The sequence below is a fragment of the Oncorhynchus kisutch genome, linkage group LG18, assembly GCF_002021735.2.
Source record: "Oncorhynchus kisutch isolate 150728-3 linkage group LG18, Okis_V2, whole genome shotgun sequence".
Taxonomy (NCBI): Eukaryota; Metazoa; Chordata; class Actinopteri; order Salmoniformes; family Salmonidae; genus Oncorhynchus; species Oncorhynchus kisutch.
Window position 1 is genome coordinate 73,618,747 of NC_034191.2, and position 21,248 is coordinate 73,639,994.

The following is a 21,248-nucleotide window of genomic DNA, read 5'->3' on the forward strand; positions in this document are numbered from 1 at the left end:
GACAATGACGATGTGACAGAATGACAGTCATCCGGGGAGAAAAAAAGGTGTACCTGCGTGGGATTGGATGAGGGCTGACAGTCTTGTATTTTTGGTGTTAATCTTACCAGTGATATTTTTTTTTTGGGGGGGGGGGGGTGTTATGTCACACACTATTGTCAAATTAAAGGATACTGAAGTTAAGGATCATGTTTGAAGGCACGTGAATTCCAGTGTCCAACCTTTCGTGGATATCTTGCGGGCGTTTGGTCCCTGTGTTTGTATGTGTGTGTGTGTGTGTGTGTGTGTGTGTGTGTGTGTGTGTGTGTGAATGATTAAAAAACAATGCATGCCTTGTGATAACCTGTGACCTTAATGCAGTACAAGGACTTCATGACTAAGGACAACAACAAAAAAGAGCTCTGACAACACAGTCATGACCGAAGCAGGATATCCTGTCTATGTTTTTGGGACAACTTCAGACCCAGCTGCCAGAATATCTGCCGTCTGCAGTGCACAGACATGCACGTACACGTATGCGTCTCTCTCTCTCTTACACACATTTAGTGCCAGACAATTTACAGCCGTAGGTTTCATGGAGAGCTCGTCGGCAGCACTAGCGGCAGCAGCAAATGAGGGAAGGCTAACATAGCCGGGGTGTGGGAACCTGCCATTGCTGTTATTCATTTCTCTCTCTACCATCCGTTCCAAGGATAATTTTTTTAAATGGCTCGAATCGCCATTTGTGCTCCCGAGCAAGCATATTGCATATTTCTCATCTGTCCTGTTTATTTACAGTGGTGTGCAAATCAAAGGAGAGACACCCTTGACGACAATCTGTGCTTCCAGATGTACCTGGCAACATAAAAGTGGAAGGAAGGGGGGGGGGGGGGGGGGGGCTCGTCTTTGGAGTCTGAGAAAAAGCTTTGTTCTTATCTTCAAAAGATATAGTGCTGCTCAGATCAAATGCCCACATGAAGATGTGATGCATTGTAAAAAAAACTATAAAAACCCAAGTGTGGATAAAAACACTCTCTTGGCAAGGCAATTACAATCAATTAGGTCAGAGGGAGGCCAAAGCGGTTGGCAGCGAAGGGAATTTGTGGGGTGAACAGCATTGTGGGAACGAGAGGAGAGGAAAATGGGGTCGGGAGTGAGGGCAGGGTGTTAAATTGGTGTGTGTGTGTGTGTGTGTATGTACGTATGAAAGGGCCTACCTGACAGGGGCTCCTCGGCTCTGGGCAGGCTTCAGCAGGACGGTGACCGTGCTGTCTGTCTGGTTCAGGGGAGTCTCCTGGTCATAGCCTGGCATCAACGGAGCTGTGGGAGAGGGGGGGGGCACAGGAGAGGGTGACTCAGAGATAGAGGACTCATCATGGATATATCCCATTTTAGCATGAGAGGCTTCCACTGTGATTCTGCCATTTCATAATCGTCAAAGTAGTCAACTGAGTTGTAACCTCAATGGCGCTGCCCATGATGTCACAAAACAAAAAAAAGTCCTCTCTCTCTATGGGGTGACTCGAATCTGACCGACCGACGAGACTGACAGCCCGAGAGCCGACAGCCCGAGACCGACAGCCCGAGACCGACAGCCCGACCGAGACAGACCGACTGCCCGACATGAGACAGACAGACGACACACAGACGACACATAACCGCGAGTACACAGTTCACACAAACATAGAAAGATATCGAAAAATATACACAAATGTGGATAAACACAGACACCAGGAACACAAACACTGCTGTATTACTGGGGATGTCCTGGAGGATTTTGGGCACTACAGTACAGATTGTATGTTGATCCTGATCATTGTTTCTCCTCACCTGAGATCTTGGTGGTGAACTGGGTGATGATGGGGGTTCCAAAGCCCTTGACGGTGCTGGCCCGGATGGTGAATGAGTAGGTGGAACCGGGGTAGAGACCCACAAACATGTGGAATGTCTCATTGCTGAATTTGAACACCCTACCACTCTGGTTGGTCAGGTCAAACTCTGTGTCGAAGGAGCTGAGGGCCTTGTAGGAGATCTGAGGATGGACACACAACCTAGATTAGATGGCTGGAGAGGACAAGCTTATATCAAAAGTTTCAAAAGTAGGTTCAGGCTTGCTATGGTTAGTTTTAGTGTATAGTAAGCATTATGGTGTACCATTAGCCAGAATATCATAGCTGTAATACACAAACAAATATTATGAAAGAGTTGCAGCACAAAGTTAGAGTAGTATGCAGAGCCTGGTATCTGATAGGCAAACTAGGCCTGAACTTTCCATAGAAACAGCATTCAAGTCTGTTGTTTTATTCAAATCAGTCCCCCTGCTTTATTCAAATCGCCCCCCGCTTCCTCTAGAGTAGGAGAATGGAGGCCTAGGGATTTCTTTCTGAAAGGGAGAGCAGTGGAGCGTCGCGTGTACCCTCCTCCTTCCTCCTCCTCTCCTTCATATAACTTTATCAGCTCTCTCGCTCTTGAAAAGCTTCATTTAAATAAATCATTTGGTCTCTCCTAATGGAAAGCCTCCTTTATTATTCTGTTCTGATTCCCAATTAAGGGGCACAATGGGGAGTGTTGGAGTGCGGTGGCGACCATTTGTATCCATCAGGTGTGGAATGCTGCTGCTCAGGGCTCTGCTGGGCCATTAGTCTATATCAGGAGGGAGGGAGGAATGCATCTGGAGCCTTTCAAAAGGCTATTCAAGTTAGCGTTGATCGCTTTTCACATATCGCACACACACACACGGCTGTCAAAGTAGTTTTTGTGGGGGTGGGGGGTGTTTTGTGTGTGGAGAGTAGGGGCTTGCATTAGGGTTAGGGGTCAGCTGTGGTTGGACGGCTCTGAATTCAGGCTGTGCATATTCAAACAATGAACCAGCACTGCGTTTCCCCAACCAAGAGAAATCACAATAAAGATCTCAACTCTGAACAAAAAGCTGTTTTGGAGAGAGAGAGAGAGATGGAGTCAAAAGGCTGAAGAGCACATGAGACGAGCTGAATGCCAGCGAATGACAGTAATAATGGGGTTGAGTCCATCAGAGTCTAATGAGGCAGTACAAAAATTAACTTTTGATTTGTCCATTCTTTCAACCGGATCGCAGCCCAGAGTCAGCTCCAGATGACAGAATATAATTTAATTACGAGCATATCTGACAGCTTAATTGGAGAATTTTTGCACAAATTCGGGTCTAGCACAATGGCTCTTCTTAACGCAATAAAACCCTATTTTCGTCTTATTGTGTAGGGAGCTGAAGGACAAACGCAAGGCAAATGCTGCGATAGGAGAAACACGTTGAACTAGAGTAGCCTATAAACATGTACAGTGCTGTTTCATGTACAGTGCTTTCCACCAATTGTTTTATGTACAGTGCTGTTTTATGTACAGTGCTGTTTTATGTACAGTGCTGTTTCATGTACAGTGCTGTTTCATGTACAGTGCTGTTTCATGTACAGTGCTGTTTCATGTACAGTGCTGTTTTATGTACAGTGCTGTTTCATGTACAGTGCTGTTTTATGTACAGTGCTTTCCACCAATTGTTTTATGTACAGTGCTGTTTTATGTACAGTGCTGTTTTATGTACAGTGCTGTTTTATGTACAGTGCTGTTTTATGTACAGTGCTTTCCACCAATTGTTTTATGTACAGTGCTGTTTTATGTACAGTGCTGTTTTATGTACAGTGCTTTCCACCAATTGTTTTATGTACAGTGCTGTTTCATGTACAGTGCTTTCCACCAATTGTTTTATGTACAGTGCTGTTTTATGTACAGTGCTGTTTTATGTACAGTGCTGTTTTATGTACAGTGCTTTCCACCAATTGTTTTATGTACAGTGCTGTTTTATGTACAGTGCTGTTTTATGTACAGTGCTGTTTTATGTACAGTGCTGTTTCATGTACAGTGCTTTCCACCAATTGTTTTATGTACAGTGCTGTTTCATGTACAGTGCTGTTTTATGTACAGTGCTGTTTTATGTACAGTGCTGTTTTATGTACAGTGCTGTTTCATGTACAGTGCTGTTTCATGTACAGTGCTTTCCACCAATTGTTTTATGTACAGTGCTTTCCACCAACTGTTTTATGTACAAAAGTGGATAACAGGAAACCATACAGCTATATGATCTTTTCAGGTAGGTTGTGTAAACGTTGGAGAGGACCAGATGTTTCCGTCTTGACATCGCAGTGTTGTTGATGAGGGGGATTTTAAGACTGCAATCTTCTATATAAATAGTGGATGATGTTAGACAGATTAAGTGCAGCATGGTCCACCGTCTAACTCGAAGGTATGCCCCACGCTCCTATGGCAACAATACTCAAGTACTGTGTGCCTCCAGTTTCTATTCCATCACTATGCCAGAAGCTTGACGACCAACTCTATAGTTGTATTTCAACAGTGTTAGCTACAAATCAGTGGAGGCTGCTGAGGATAGGACGGCTCATAATAATAGCTGGAACGGAGCAACTGGAGTGCTGGGGTGGGGAGCGTTGGGTTGGGTTAGGCTGGGCATGGCTGGGGTGGGGTGGGGCATGGCTGGGGTGGGGCAAGGCTGGGGTGGGGCAAGGCTGGGGTGGGATGGGGTGGGTTGGGTTAGGCTGGGCAAGGCTGGGGTTGGGTTAGGCTGGGGTGGGGCATGGCTGGGGTGGGGCAAGGCTGGGGTGGGGAGGGATGGGTTGGGTTAGGCATGGCAGGGGTGGGGCAAGGCTGGGATGGGGCAAGGCTGGTGTTGGGCAAGGCTGGGGTTGGGCAAGGCTGGGGTTGGGCAAGGCTGGGGTTGGGCAAGGCTGGAGTTGGGCAAGGCTGGAGTTGGGCAAGGCTGGGGTTGGGCAAGGCTGGGGTTGGGCAAGGCATGGCTGGGGTGGGGTGGGGAAAGGTATGGCTGGGGTGGGGCAGGGCTGGGGCGGGGCATGCTGTTGGAGGGGGTTCAGTGGGTAATAGATTGTGTGAACAGACCTTAAGGTTATTAGGTTGGGTTTATTCGATAATGGAAGCCGCCCAGCTCCTGCCAGACCAGTTCGATGTGTGTTGGAGGGAAGAGGGAGAGAGAGAAAAAGGGAGAGGAAGAAAGACAGAAAGGTGGGCCCAGATGGGCGGCTGGGCTTAGCGGTTTCCCCAGATGATCTTACCTCATACTGCTTAATGATCCCGTAGGTCTGGACAGGCTCGCTCCATCGCAGGGCGATCTTCTCCTCATAGGTGCTCCCCTGGATGGACTGGAGTGGCACAGCGCCAGGCACTTAGGTGGACAGGGAATAGGGGGAAATTAAATGGAGTGACTTTATCATGAATGGTTGGGGGCGGGGGGGGTCATGGTCGTGCAGTTCTATTCGTTCTCCCTGCCCCCAGTGAGGTCCTGAAACAGTACGGTACATTTAGTCAAACTGGATGTTTTGCCATTGTCTCTTTCAACTTCTTCAATGACCTAAAAGTTATGAGAAAACATCATGGTTTACAGAGTGGCTGGGAGGTACACAGTGCTGGGTGCTCACATTGTAAATTACATCGGAGGGAAAACCAACTAGCATTAGGGTCAAGACCCGCTACATGTACAACTCGCTGGCAAAACAGTTCAATAAAAGGAAAGCACGCCGTTCCATTTTCTTACCCATAAGAGGGTCAAAGGTTTCATGTTTCTAGCAAATAAATAAATAAAAAGCTGTTCAACTTAAATCACATACTATACCTATGTGGAAAAGTTCTACTTGGAAGATAAATTCAATCGAGATCCTTTGAACGTTTAATATCACTTTGAATAGCGGCGTGAGATTGTAAATTTACAAATGGCCTTTGAAGAAACCAATTAAAAGGAAACACGCAGAAGTAGGTGTATGTATCAAAGGAGGGCGACGTAAGTGCTTTCAAATAACTACCGTATCTGGCACTTATTGAAACACGTGCCCTCATGCTTTCATGTTCTCTGTTAGGCCCCAATGATGGCCTTGAATAGCTGAATGTTGGACGTTTTGGCAGGGCAGAGTTGGGGTCAATTCTATTTCATTAAAAAAATATCTATACATTGAATATTTTATAAACAATACAAAACATACACATGCAAACGACAACATCATACAAAACAATGAAATCACACCTGCCAGACCCACTATCGCACACACTCATCTCCAGTGACCGCATTACTTTCCACTACATGGCCCGAAACTGCACTTTCTTGTTTCTCTCCATAGCCAAAACACTTTCACTATTTAAATAATAAATCATTTGATTTTTCCATTGGGTTAATGACGGCGGTTTGATTGATTTCCAAGATGCGTGATGAGATGAGAATTGTCCAGCCCATCGGGTATTTCACTACTATCCAATTAATATGCTATTCTAGAACAGAACCTCGCCCACTTACCATCTTCGTCGGTCAGCACGTCCACGTCCATGCTCTCCTTGATGCCTTCAGGGTTCCTCAGCACCAGTTTGACGCTGACGTTGGTGTAGGGTGACAGGTTCCGGATGGTGTGCTGCGGCGCCAGGCTCAAGGTGTCGTAGCACACCTCCTCGCGGGTCTCCTCCTTGTCGTCTGCCTGGTAGCGGTACTCAACAGTCAGATTGTAACTGTGGCAACGGGTCACGTTGTAGCCGAAGGGCTCCCAGCGCACTGTGATCTGCTTGGACTTGATGTCCACCACCTCCAGTCTTTGGGGGCCATGCATGGGGTCTGTAGCGAGGGGGGAGAAAATGTGTCTATCATAAAGATAACATTAACACTAATGTATAAAAGCATTGATATCATTTCATATATTCCAAGATTTTCCAAAAATATGTTTTTCCTTCCTCTTCAATATAGCTTTTTGATATCAACTGGCAAGCACTAAATCCTGAGTCCTTCAAACAGTTGCAACATCCCAATCCCCCTACCTACCCATATTTTTCCCCTGCTGTGGCTCTGTGTAAACCACTTTGCCTCCTGGGTCTGACTTGGAACAGTAATGGGCCTAGGGCTGATCCTTGAGATACCCTCACTGACTGGGAATAGTAATGATCCCAAAGCTGATCTTTGTGGTACCCCCACTCTGACAGGTAATGGTAATGGTCCCAATACTGATCCTTGTGGTACCCCCACTCTGACAGGGAATGGTAATGGTCTTGAAGGTGTTAAACCAAGGCCTCATACCTTTTATAAGGGTTAATAAATTGTGTTATGATAAACTGTGTGTTAACACCTGTTTTGAGGGTTGTGCCCTTCAGACACTATCAGAAGGCAGAAACCGCCTACACTCATACTCCTCCTGTCTGGGCCCCACCGTGGCTGTCTGATGTTTTGAGAATATGACTGGTTGTCTGAGAACACAAGGCTTGCGCAGGCCTGATGAAAACAGCCACCTGTCAGAAGATGCTTAGACTCGTTCACCTTGTTATGACCCTATAATTGTGATTACATTTTTGGTCAAACCCACTTCTGAGCTTTTAATTGCTGACAATATGGTTGCTGCTGTCAGGGGGAGGTTAGATTTATTCAAATGTTGCCAGGGAAAGTCAGGCAAGGGGGACAGGATGTCTTAGACACTTTGCATAACCTGGGGAGAGCCATCATATACTGTACTCTGTACTAGAGGTGGACCGATTAATCGGAATAGACAATTAATTAGGGCCGATTTCAAGTTTTCATAACAATCGAGAATCTGTATTTTTGGACACCGATTTGGCTGTTTTTTTAAATATATTTTTTACACCTTTATTTAATCTTTATTTAACTAGGCAAGTCAGTTAAGAACACATTCTTATTTTCAATGACGGCCTAGGAATGGTGGGTTAACTGCTTCGTTCAGGGGCAGGACGACAGATTTTTACCTTGTCAGCTCGGGGAATTCAATCTTGCAACCTTACAGTTAACTAGTCCAACGCTCCTACCACCTGATTACATTGCACTCCACGAGGAGTCTGCCTGTTATGCGAATGCAGTAATCCAAGGTAAGTTGCTAGCTAGCATTAAACTTATCTTATAAAAAACAATCAATCAGTCATAATCACTATTTAACCTCACATGGTTGTTGATATTTCTAGTTTATCTAGTGTGTCCTGCGTTGCATATAATTGATGCGGTGCGTATCGTTGCTCCAATGTGTACCTAACCATAAACATCAATGCCTTTCTTAAAATCAATACACAGAAGTATATATTTTTAAACCTGCATTTAGCTCAAATAAATCCAAGTTAGCAGGCAATATTACCCAGGTGAAATTGTGTCACTGTGTCAGTGTATATGCAACAGTTTGGGCCGCCTAATTTACCAGAATTTTACGTAATTATGACATAACATTGAAGGTTGTGCAATGTAACAGGAATATTTAGAGTTATGGATGCCACCCGTTAGATAAAATACGGAATGGTTCTGTATTTCACTGAAAGAATAAACATCTTGTTTTCGAGATGACAGTTTCCGGATTCTACCATATTAATGACCTAAGGCTCGTATTTCTGTGTGTTATCATGTTATAACTAAGTCTATGATTTGATAGTGCAGTCTAACTGAGTGATGGTAGGCAGCAGCTGGCTCGTAAGCATTCATTCAAACAGCACTTTTGTGTGTTTGCCAGCAGCTATTTATGACTTCAAGCCTATCAACTCCCGAGATTAGGCTGGTGTAACCGATGTGAAATGGCTAGCTAGTTAGCGGGGTGCGCGCTAATAGCGTTTCAAACATCACTCGCTCTGAGACATTGGAGTTGTTGTTCCCCTTGCTCTGCATGGGTAACGCTGCTTCGAGGGTGGCTGTTGTCGTTATGTTCCTGGTTCAAGCCCAGGTAGGAGCGAGGAGAGGGACGGAAGCTATACTGTTACACTGGCAATACAAAAGTGCCTATAAGAACATCCAAAAGTCAAAGGTATATGAAATACAAATGGTATAGAGAGGAATAGTCCTATAATTCCTATAATAATAACTACAACCTAAAACTTCTTACCTGGGAATATTGAAGACTCATGTTAAAAGCAACCACCAGCTTTCATATGTTCTCATGTTCTGAGCAATGGTTTTAAACATTAGCTTTCTTACATGGCACATATTGCACTTTTACTTTCTTCTCCAACACTTTGTTTTTGCATTATTTAAACCAAATTGAACATGTTTCATTATTTATTTGAGGCTAAATTGATTTTATTGATGTATTACATTAAGTTAAAATAAGTGTTCACTCAGTATTGTTGTAATTGTCATTATTACAAATAAAAACAAAAAAAATAAATAAATAAATAAATAAATATATATATATATATATATTTTAAAATCAGCCGATTAATCGGTATCGGCGTTGAAAAAATCAATCGGTAGACCTCTACTCTGTACCAACTTCTGCCTACAATTGTATTACTAAAGGAAAATTTTAAAACTTAAACAAAGAGTCTGTGTTTCCTTTCTACTACTAATATATACGTTTGAGAATTATATAGAACTGATCATCTGTTGAAGACATTGACCAACAGTCTCAACACTGATCCTTGTGGTACCCCTTCTGTCCAGACAGCCACCCCAGGCTTTCTGCCCATCAGGTCTATTAAGACAGCCATGGCTCCTGCTCTACTCTCTCCCACGTGAGGAAGGGGCAGACAAACAGCACTGTAATAGGATCAACTTCCAACCCGGCATCAATTTAGCACTCTCACACTAGTTAGAATTACATTGGCTATGCTGCTTTTCCACCAGGGGAGCAACAAGATAGGCAATTTGGTTAGCCTGCATAAACTGATGAGGAGACCAAGCTCCAATTCAAGCAAGATGGAAAAATGAAGGGGGGGGGGGGGACCCATTTGACTGCACTTTTCTAATCCTCTCCATGTTCACATAATCTGTGACAAAGGTTAGGTTAGAGATAAAAACCTGGGAGGTTTAATGCCAGAGCAAAAATGACAGAAAAGGATGCCCAGTGTTTTAACATTTCCACTTCCTGCTGATGTTGATGTTGAGAGGACATCTTGAGAAAACATGCAGCTCACGGAAAGGTTTATAGCAATATCCATGTATGTAAGTATAGAGCCCATTTTGTTTATCTATATTTCTATTCTGAGCACGAGGGAGTCTAAATTAAAACAAGGGGGCACAGAGCACATTTTAATTAGTCTCGTAATAAAGCTCTTGTGAAGGCGTTTAACAGTCAGAAATCAGATTCTGACACGCCAGTCACTCGCACTCCTTACATTTCTGACATTAAAATCACTCAAAATCGGAACATTTCCGCACTTCCAGAAATGTCTCCAGAAGTCATCAACTTGTAAATCTAGCTGAATCCAACAGTGCAGCCAACTACTGTACAAGCATCACAGAGATAAATCAGACAAAATAGATGGATTAAAGGATATCTAAATGCTTAGACTCACTTTTACAGTATCAAATTAAACTGTATTGGTTGCATAGACATACTTAGCAGAAATGATTGCGGTTGTAGTGAAATGCTTTATATTCCTAGCTCCAACAGTTCAGTAATATCTAACCATACATGTGACTATAAAAAATATACTAATGGATATAGGAAATGTTTGAATATTAGTACGGAATATACATGTATGTATATGATGGGATGTATAACCACCATCGATAAGAGACATTACTGTGCAACCGAATTCATCGACCTGGCCAAGGCTTTCGACTCTGTCAATCACCACATCCTCATCGTCCGACTCGATAGCCTTGATTTCTCAAATGATTGCCTCGCCTGGTTCACCAACTACTTCTCTGATAGAGTTCAGTGTGTCAAATCGGAGGGCCTGTTGTCCGGGCCTCTGGCAGTCTCTATGGGGGTGCCACAGGGTTCAATTCTTGGACCGACTCTCTTCTCTGTATACATCAATGATGTCGCTCTTGCTGCTGGTGAGTCTCTGATCCACCTGTACGCAGACGACACCATTCTGTATACCTCTGGCCCTTCTTTGGACACTGTGTTAACAACCCTCCAGACAAGCTTCAATGCCATACAGCTCTCCTTCCGTGGCCTCCAACTGCTCTTAAATACAAGTCAAATTAAATGCATTCTTTCAACCGTTCACTGCCTGCACCTGCCCGCCCGTCCAGCATCACTACTTGGGACGGTTCTGACTTAGAATATGTGGACAACTACAAATACCTAGGTGCCTGGTTAGACTATAAACTCTCCTTCCAGACTCACATCAAACATCCAATCCAAAGTTAAATCTAGAATTGGCTTCCTATTTCGCAACAAAGCATCCTTCACTCACGCTGCCAAACATACCCTCGTAAAACTGACCATCCTACTGATCCTCGACTTCGGCGATGACATCTACAAAATAGCCTCCAATACCCTACTCAATAAATTGGATGCAGTCTATCACAGCGCCATATGTTTTGTCACCAAAGCCCCATATACTACCCACCACTGCAACCTGTACGCTCTCGTTGGCTGGCCCTCGCTTCATACTCGTCGCCAAACCCACTGGCTCCAGGTCATCTACAAGACCCTGCTAGGTAAAGTCCCCCCTTATCTCAGCTCACTGGTCACCATAGCAGCACCCACCTGTAGCATGCGCTCCAGCAGTTATATCTCTCTGGTCACCCCCAAAACCAATTCCTCCTTTGGCCGCCTCTCCTTCCAGTTCTCTGCTGACAATGACTGGAACGAACTACAAAAATCTCTGAAACTGGAAACACTCCCTCACTAGCTTTAAGCACCAGCTGTCAGAGCAGCTCACAGATTACTGCACATAGCCCATCTATAATTTAGCCCAAACAACTACCTCTCCCCCTACTGTATTTATTTATATTTCTACTTTGCACATTCTTCCATTGCAAAACTACCATTCCAGTGTTTTACTTGCTATATTGTATTTACTTCGCCACCATGGCCTTTTTTTGCCTTTACCTCCCTTATCTCACCTCATTTGCTCACATTGTACATAGACATATTTTTCTATTGTATTATTGACTGTATGTTTGTTTTACTCCATGTGTAACTCTGTTGTTGTATGTGTCGAACTGCTTTGCTTTATCTTGGCCAGGTCGCAATTGTAAATGAGAACTTGTTCTCAAATTGCCTACCTGGTTAAATAAAGGTTAAATAAAAAATAGACATTATGGACAGTATATGGATAGAATATGTAGTATATCTGTAGAATATGTAGGATAGAATAGTATAAGTACAGCAATAGTTAAATAGGCTAGGCCTTGACTAGAATACAGTAAATACATATGAAGTGTGTAAAACAGTATGCAAACATTAAAATGACCAGTGTTCCATGACTATATACAAAGGGCAGCAGTCTCTAAGGTGCAGGGTTGAGTACCGGGTGGCAGCCGGCTAGTGACTAAAGTTCAGGGCAGAGTACTGGGCGTAGGCGGACTTGTGGTGACTATTTAACAGTCTGATGGCCTTGAGATAAACAGTTTCTATCAGCCTCTCAGTCCCAGCTTTGATGCACCTTGCCTTCTAGATGGTAGCAGGGCGAACAGGCCGTGGCTCAGGTGGCTGAGTTCCTTGATGATCTTCCTGGCCTTCCTGTGACACCGGGGGCTGTAGATGTGCGGGAGGGCAGGCAGTGTGCTCCCGGTGATGCGATGGGCAGACTGCGCCACCCTCTGGAGAGCCTTGCGGTTGCGGGCGATGTAGTTGCTGTACCAGGCGGTGATACAGCCCCACAGGATGTTCTCAATGGTGCATCTGTAGACGTTTGTGAGGGGTCTTCGGGGCAAAGACAAATTTCTTCAGGTTGAAGAGGCGCTGTTGCACCTTCGTCACCACACTGTCTGTGTAGACGGACAATTTCAAAATGTCAGTGATGTGTAGGCTGAGGAACTTAAAGCTTTTTATCTTCTCCACTGCAGCCCCCACGATGTGAATGGGGCTGTGTTCCCTCTGCGGTCTCCTGAAGTCCACGATCAGCTCCTGTGTTTTGTTGACCCTCACCTCTGCCAGGGTCTCGTCGTTGTTTGTAGTCAGGCCTACCACCATTGTGTTGTCTGTAAAAGTTGATGATTGAGTTGGACACGTGCATGGGTGAACATCGGTGAACAGGGAGTACAGGAGGGGGCCTGAGCATGCACCATTGTGTTGAGGATCAGCGAAGTGGAGATGTTGTTGCCTAGCTTCACCACCTGGTGGTGGCCCATCTGGAAGTCCAGGACAAAGTTGCACAGGGCAGGGTTCAGACCCAGGGCCCAGAGCTTAGAGGGTACTATGGCCTCGAAGGCTGAGCTCTAGTCAAGGAACAGCATAGGTATTCCTCTTGTCCAGATGGGACAGGGCAGTGTGCAGTACGATGGTGATTGTGTCATTCGTGGATCTATTGGGGCGGGATGCAAACTGCTTAACTATTTTTTTAGCTTAACACAAAATAAAAATAACGAATAATTTAACAGCAGTTGTAAAATAACAAGCGAGGTTATATACAGGGGGTACCGGTACAGAGTCAATGTGCAGGCGCACCGGTTAGTCGAGGTAAGATGTACATGTAGGTAGAGTTAAAGTGACTATGCATAGATTATAAACAGAGAGTAGCACCAGCGTAAAAGAGGGGTCTGGGTAGGCCTTTGATAAGCTGTTCAGGAGTCTTATGGCTTGGGGGTAGAAGCTGTTAAGAAGCCTTTTGAACCTAGACTTGGTGCTCCGTCACTGCTTGCCGTGCGGTAGCAGAGAGAACAGTCTATGACTAGGGTGCCATTTAGGTGTGCCAATTCACCTAAACAAAAAGGAGGGTAAAAGGAGGATCAGTGGATTATTTTCCAAGAATACAGACATAAGCTAGCAGAGAACCTCAATTAATTTTCTTAAACACAGGGTGCTGTGTTGTAGAAAAGTGTGACGGTGATATACTGTAAGAGGAATGTGAGATCCCCGTGCTATAAGGATAAAGAGGACTATGGCTGACCTCCCACCCAGAGCCATTCCAACCCAGAAATGTAATGACAAGAGGGTGGGAAAATCTTTACCACAAAGGCTAAGTCTCTGTCTCAGAGAGAGAGAGAGAACAAGTTAGTGGAATTAGAGTATGATAGCTACGGCGACAGAGAATTCTGGCGTTTGATTGCAAATATGAAGACTTAGTCAAAAAACACACAGAAAGCTGCTGTTTAAAACATCCATCTCCGGATTACATCTTCAAACTAAGGGTAACCATGGCCTCCGTGACAGAGGGAGAAGCGTCCATCCATGGATACGGGTAAGAGAGTCTAGCTAGCTACATTTTCAGATGTTACACGTTTTTAATTTTGTCAAAGTCGTTTGAATTTCAAGTTAAAGTGTACTGTTAGCTAGCTAGCTAGCATTACCTGTATGATGTGTGTAGTAATATTATTGATATCTCAGAGCCATTTGCATTGCTAGTTATAGCCTAATGTCAACTAGCTAACATTGAACCTGGTTGGTTAGCTAACTGCACATTTACGAACACACCCGTAGTATAAGCCAGCCTTTACTCTTTAAATCTTTAAAGAGATGGGTGGGGCTAAAGCTTAAGAGGGTGTGAACGATGCTGAATGGGTGTAGACAAAGGGCTCTTCAGTTGGCACCAAAATATTCAAGGGCCATTTTCTCAAACGTGAAGTTACAAGTGTATAAACTTTCAAAGCAGAATTACTTTCCTATTGTTCCTCAACTGTGGTGTATGATATACCATTTTCTAGCTCTGAGTCTCCACTGATGCTGCGAAACATTAAACCGTCAGTCGGAGGAGGGAAGAGTACAATGGAAAGTGGATCTCGCTGCAGACGAGTGCTTACTGTTTTCTTTCTGTTTTGATTGCACATAGAAAGCACAATGTTGAATACTTGAAAGCATACTTGGAGCACTTTGGTAAAATACCCTTGAAAAGCGTGAGAGCAAAAATAAAATTGGGTATGTTTAATTTCAAAAGGACGTCTTGTTCCATTTCGCATAATAATGAATAAGATAAAGACTAACAGTGGTGGTGACAGAGGAACAACAGTAGGATCAATCAGAAAACAGAACAGGATAAAACCATTCTGTCTCCACGGCCCACGAGATGATGTGACAGGCTGTGAATGAGTAGCAGAGGAGAATAAAAGGAGAAGAGCTGTAATTGAGTGACTGAGGGGTGGAGAGAGGGAGAATATCTTCACAGGAGATCAGGAGGGCTATGGCATTTTCAGAAGCAAACATAATAATGTACAGTTCATGCCATATCCATAACCGTAAAGATAAATCTTACTCAAATAGAGGGAGAGAGCGCAAGGAGAAAGTGTGAGTGAGAGAGAGAGACCAAGCAATGGGGGGGAGAAAGGAGGGAGAAAGAGAGAGAGAAGAAAGAGCCAAGAAAAAGAAGATCAGACAGAGTAGATAGAAAGAATAAGAGAAAGCGATAAACTCAGAGATTAAGAAATAGCTAAGAAAGAGACGGATTGACAAAACGGAGTGGGAGATGGACAGATAGTTGAGAGGGAGAAAAAGAGGGCAAGGCCTCTTACCCCCTAACATAAATCAATAACTCTAGCAGACCAGATACCTGGGAATGCATTACTAGTCAACGAGAGCTGTGTACACTACCCTTATGTCCAGACCACAGCAATAACTTAGCCCCTTCACAATTCCCAGAGCATGGAACAGACGGCGGGAAAACAAGAACACATGTTGAACTATAGGATGACCCCTGACCAGGAGAAGAAAGAGAGAATGATAGACCCAAGACAGACAGTGAACACAGAGAGAGACAGAAGCTGCATTTGAATACCCATACTAGCATACTGTATACTATATACTATTAGTTCATTTTTAGTATACTGTAATCAAATTGTATCCTTTCAGTTGAGCGTACTAGCTCTTCGCCTGTCTACCGGAAGTTGATGCTGTTGCTATGCAACCTCTTGCTAGCAACACAATTTACTAGCTAGACATTTTACAACTTCGGGTATATTCTTAAATTCAATCTGGATTGCCAGAGTGCTCAGAGTGCGCTGAGAGCTTCGTAAATTTAGAGGGTTGTCAGATTATCCGTTTGTAAATTCGGAGTGTTTCGCTTTCGGTGCACACACTGGACACTCGGGCTGAGGTGATTCGAGCATTCTGACCTTACAACGGCAGTCAAGCTCCCAAGCTAACGTTGGCTAGCTACTTCCTGATACAAATGACAGAATACCTCACTCTGACCATTTTACTCACCCCAGAGCTGGTTAGGATGTTTTCATGTTATCCAGAGCGCTGGTGACTAACTGTGCTGCTGGCAACAATTTAGTTAAACTTTTATGCCCGGCGTTTACTGACACGGTCATATTCAACGGGTGTTGAGTGCTCGTAAATTCAGTTATTCTGCGCTCTGGTACACTCAGACAAGAGTGTACCAGAGACAAATTACTCCAATACCTCTGAAATTGGAGTAATGTTAGATAGCCAGAGCGAATTTATGAATGCACTCGAATGTCCATTGAGAACGCACAACGACTATACCACTTAGCTAAGAATGACGGGAATAATTAGTCAATATATGTTGGGTAGTTAGTTAGATAGCATATAGTTAATATACTGGCAAGTTTGATGTATTAGTAGCCAACTAAGTTAAGCGTTAGCGAGCTGACATACCGGTACATACTGCTGTAATGATATGCTATGTGGTTCGTAAGGATAGCGTAGCTAATAAATTGTCAGCCAACATAACATGTAAGGTAACTTATTTGAAAAGTGATTACTTTGTTACATTGCCCAACATTTTATTAACATTTGTCATAATTACTTCACTTCTTTGGGACTGGGGGGCAGTATTGAGTAGCTTGGATAAAAAGGTGCCCAGAGTAAACTGCCTGCTCTCAGCCATAAAAGCTAGAATATGCATATAATTAGTAGATTTGGAAGGAAAACACTCTGAAGTTTCTATAACTGTTTGAATGATGTCTGTGATTATAACAGAACTCATATGGCAGACAAAAACCTGAGAGATAATCCAACCAGGAAGTGGGAAATCTGAGGTTTGTGGTTTTTCAAGTCATTGCCTATCGAATATACAGTGTCTATGGGGTCATATTGCACTTCCTAAGGCTTCCACTAGATGTCAACAGTCTTTAGAACCTTGTTTGAAGCTTCTATTGTGAAGTGTGGCGAATGAGAGCTGTTTGAGTAAGGGGTCTGCCAGAGTGGCATGAGCTGATCATGCACACACACACGTGAGAGCGACCTGTGTTCCATTGCATTTCTGAAGACAAAGGAATTCTCCGGTTGGAACATTATTGAAGATTTATGATAAAAACATCCTAAAGATTGATTCTATACTTGATTCTATTCTTTTTGACTTTTCGTCTGGACCTAGTGATCGCGCCTCATGAATTTGGATTACTGGGCTAAACGCGCGAACAAAAAGGAGGTATTTGGACATAAATGATGGACTTTATCGAACAAAACAAATATTTATTGTGGAACTGGGATTCCTGGGAGTGCATTCTGATGAAGATAATCAAAGGTAAGTGAATATTTAGAATGCTAATTCTGACCTCTGTTGACTCCACAACATGGCGGATATCTGTATGGTTTGTTTTTATGTCTGAGCGCTGCATGGTGTGCTTTTTCCGTCAAAAAAAATTCAACTCTGACACAGTGGTTGCATTAAGGAGAAGTGGATCTAAAATTCCATGCATAACACTTGTATCTTTTAGCAATGTTTATTTTGAGTATTTCTGTAAATTGATGTGGCTCTCTGCAAAATCACCGGAAGTTTTGGAACTACTGAACATAATGCGCCAATGTAAACAGATTTTTTGATATATGAACTTTATCGAACAAAACATACAGGTATTGTGTAACATGAAGTCCTATGACTATCATCTGATGAAGATCTTTAATTCTCTCTCTATTCGTGCTTTTTGGGACTCCTCTCTTTGGCTGGAAAAATGGCTGTGTTTTTCTGTGACTCTGTGCTGACCTAACATAATCGTTTGGTATGCTTTCGTCGTAAAGCCTTTTTGAAAACGGACACTGTGGCTGGATTTACAACAAGTTTATCTTTAAAATGGTGTAAAATACTTGTATGTTTGAGGAATTTAAATTATTGTATTTCTGTTGTTTTGAATTTGGCGCCCTGCAATTTCACTGGCTGTTGGTGAGGTGGGATGCTATCGTCCCACATATCCCAGAGAAGTTAAAGCAATGAATTTGTATCCACTCTCGGACTTCGGCTGCATATTTTCCGCCATTTTCTTCAAATCTGAAAATGTGAAGCCACGCCCATTTTCTGAAGAATTGCATTATGGTCCCTAAAAGCACTGAAATATTGTCAAATACATCATATTTTGGCGAATTTAGTACGGCATAAGGGAACTTTGACATACTAACTATATCCATACTATGACCAATAAGGTTACTATATACTCAATTTAAGTCACAAATAGTGAGGTTAGTAGGAGTATTCGAACACAGCTAGTATCTTTCTATTAAAACCCAGCAGAGAAAGGGCCTATAAGGACGCAGATGTTCAAACTCAAATATTATTTTATCGGGACAAAGTCTTGACGTGCGTTTCTCCTCTAGAGGCCATGTCCAGGATGTCGTGATGCACACACATGCCACACAAACGCGTGTCATCTCAGCCAGACAGCGCACCCAATCAACTGACCTCCTTCCATCCTTACACCTCCTCCCCCATTGCCCGATATCATCTCTTCAGTGTCCCTCTTCCCCTGCGAAGACGTTTGCCATTCAAACTTCACAAGCAACTTCCTTTCACACAATGCACCCACCCAACAGTCTGGCTGGATACCTGGAATTCATTTTTAACACATTGATTTTCCCACTTCCAACCCCCCCTTCCCTCCATTTCTCCACCCCCCTTCCTCCCACTGCCTTGTAATTAATGGAGACACAGTCAAAAGACTTAACAACCTTATTGATTAACCACGCTGCAGAAAAAAACTCCCACCAGACAAATCACGGTTTATTTACGCAGATAATCTGTTGCTGGATATGTGTGTGTGTGTGTGTGTGTGTTGCTTATGAAGCAGAGGGACAGTAGAAAGTAGTACAGATGCTGCTATGCTGTTGATGGTGGGTAAACAAATAGCCCAGTGGCCAGACTGCATGCAGAGAGAGAGATAAGGAGGGCCAAACTTCTCCATGGCCACCAATCAAAGACCAAGACTGGGGGAGGGGGACTGAGATCAAAAATCACACACACATGCAAGCAAACCTGCAGACACATACACCTCCATTCAAAATATGCATGAAGCCACACCAATATATGAAAGGATGCATACACCCCGTCTGACCACTGCCGATAACGCTCTCTCGCTGTCTGTCTATTGAACTACAGGCTCTTTTCTTCAAGTCGCCTTTAATCGCAGTGAGAATGGTCCGGTTCAGTGTTATCAAGGCCGGACATAAAAGGATTACAGGTGATGAACACATCGGAGGGCCACAGTAAATCTTCTAGATACCTTGGAAGAAAAAAACCTGTGCTCGCTCAGAGAAAGAGAAATGCATCAATAGCTGGCGCAATTTCCACAAAACAACTGCTCCTTCAAAGACCTGCTCCTTCAAAGACGCACCCCGCTAAAAGGAAAAAAATCTCACACCGCCTCCTTGTCAAATGACATATACACTTATGGTGCTCAGACAACAGGTCTAGGCCCTCCCTCCCCTCTATTTGTGGGGAGAACTACTGAGGCTCGGTGTGTAAACAGTTGCTGGACTGCTAAACGCACAGGGAATTAATGGCTGGCTGGGCAGAGAACTCGAATTAGCCGCCGTCTTCGGGAAGCGATACGCGTTTTGACACCATATATGCCAGAGAAACCTGAGGAAAAATAAGAGGGGGGGGGGGCATGTCATGGCTGAACGAGCGAGAGCAAGAGAGAATAGAGGGGAGAGGGGTGGTAGTGGTGGGAAAGCATTGAAGCACAAGCCACTCAGTGGATATGAACCAGGAATGTTGTGTGTGTGGGGGGTTTCTTAAACATATACTAACTTTTATGTTTGAGAATGGCTGCAAGGTGTGTGTGTGTGTGAATAGGATGGGTGATTTAAAGACAGTATCTCTCTCCCACAGAACGCAGACAAAGGTTGTTAACACGAAGGGCCTTAACCGTCCTCTCCAATCACCAGATATAATAGCCAAATAAATAGCTTAGAGAGCCAGAACTCGACGAGCCCTCTGATACACCTCAGTCATAGAATCACACAAAATGGCGGGTCAGGGGCCAAGGTTTCTCTTTGAAGGAGAAGATGGATGAAGCCTATTACCCTGGCCTTAAGCCTCCAGGTAGGGATATCTTTGAATGGCAAGCCTGTCATAAATCCCAGAGATGGAAGATCCGAAGAAGAGGGAGAGAAAAGGAGGAGGGGAGGACGGTCATTTGCATTCCCCTTGCCTGCCAAACTGGGAGGGGAGGACACCACGTAAAGGCTTGGCAATGGGGCTCAAGACAGATTGTGACAAGACACCAATAACTAAGAGATGAGTGTCTGTCTGTCTGTCTGTCAGTGTCTGTGTGTGTGTGTGTGTGGGGGGCAGGGCTTGCCGACCAATACCGTCACACCAGTTGCTATGGGAATTAGCCTCAGAGATTCATATTTTGCATCAGCTTGGGTGTTTCAGTGGTCGAGCAACGATGCTGCCAGAGAATTGATATTCATCGTATTGGGGTCGGTAGGATCTTTGGCCTTACTCCCCACTCCTAACAGTATAATATATACACACACACAGTTTGTTTTGTTGACATTTAGATGTCAACTATTAACAGCTTTTTTTCTTTCCCCTTCTCCTGCCCAGGCTTGACACTTGACATTTAAATATAGCGCTTCCCAATTATTAGCATGTCATTGCCCTATGCTAATCAGTCGCGGGCTAACCCCTGTTGTACAAGTAGATAACAATTAACCATGATGGGGCTAAAACATGGCCACTGCCACGAGGCGTGTCACAATTATTCCATTGAAAAACAACAACGCCTGAATAAAGTGTGTAAGCCAGAGAAGAATATATGCAGTGAAGTTGGTGATGCTAGCATGGTGATGCTAGCATGGTGATGCTAGCATGGTGATGCTAGCATGGTGATGCTAGCATGGTGATGCTAGCATGGTGATGCTAGCATGGTGATGCTAGCATGGTGATGCTAGCATGGTGATGCTAGCATGGTGATGCTAGCATGGTGATGCTAGCGTAGTGCATCTTTCTACCTGAGCTCCCCTATGCTGTGGGCAGTGATATGGAGAAGCAGGCCTCTTGCCATGCACTAAGTGCTCTGGGAAAGAGAATAAAGGTATTAGTCCCAGATGGGAGGGAACAAATTGTCTGTGGCAGCCACACTCCTACCCTGTCGGGGGGAGGGGCAAGCCTATTCCAGTGAGCAGGAGAGGCAGCCCATTCACCATGAATGCAGACTTCAAGCCTTGACTCAA

General features: G+C 44.0%; 1 protein-coding gene across 7 annotated transcripts in view; it reads right to left on the bottom strand.

Annotated features, from left to right (window-relative positions):
- LOC109909808 (receptor-type tyrosine-protein phosphatase mu) overlaps positions 1-21,248 on the bottom strand; it is a 309,073-nt gene that overhangs the window by 122,057 nt on the left and 165,768 nt on the right. For all 7 annotated transcript variants that reach the window (XM_031796756.1, XM_031796758.1, XM_031796761.1 and 4 more), the window contains exons 8-11: positions 6,323-6,631; positions 5,094-5,203; positions 1,810-2,011; positions 1,197-1,299 (exon numbers count right to left, since the gene is read on the bottom strand). In XM_031796756.1, coding sequence (XP_031652616.1) covers positions 1,197-1,299; positions 1,810-2,011; positions 5,094-5,203; positions 6,323-6,631 — 724 coding nt within the window. The remainder of the gene's footprint in view (positions 1-1,196; positions 1,300-1,809; positions 2,012-5,093; positions 5,204-6,322; positions 6,632-21,248) is intronic.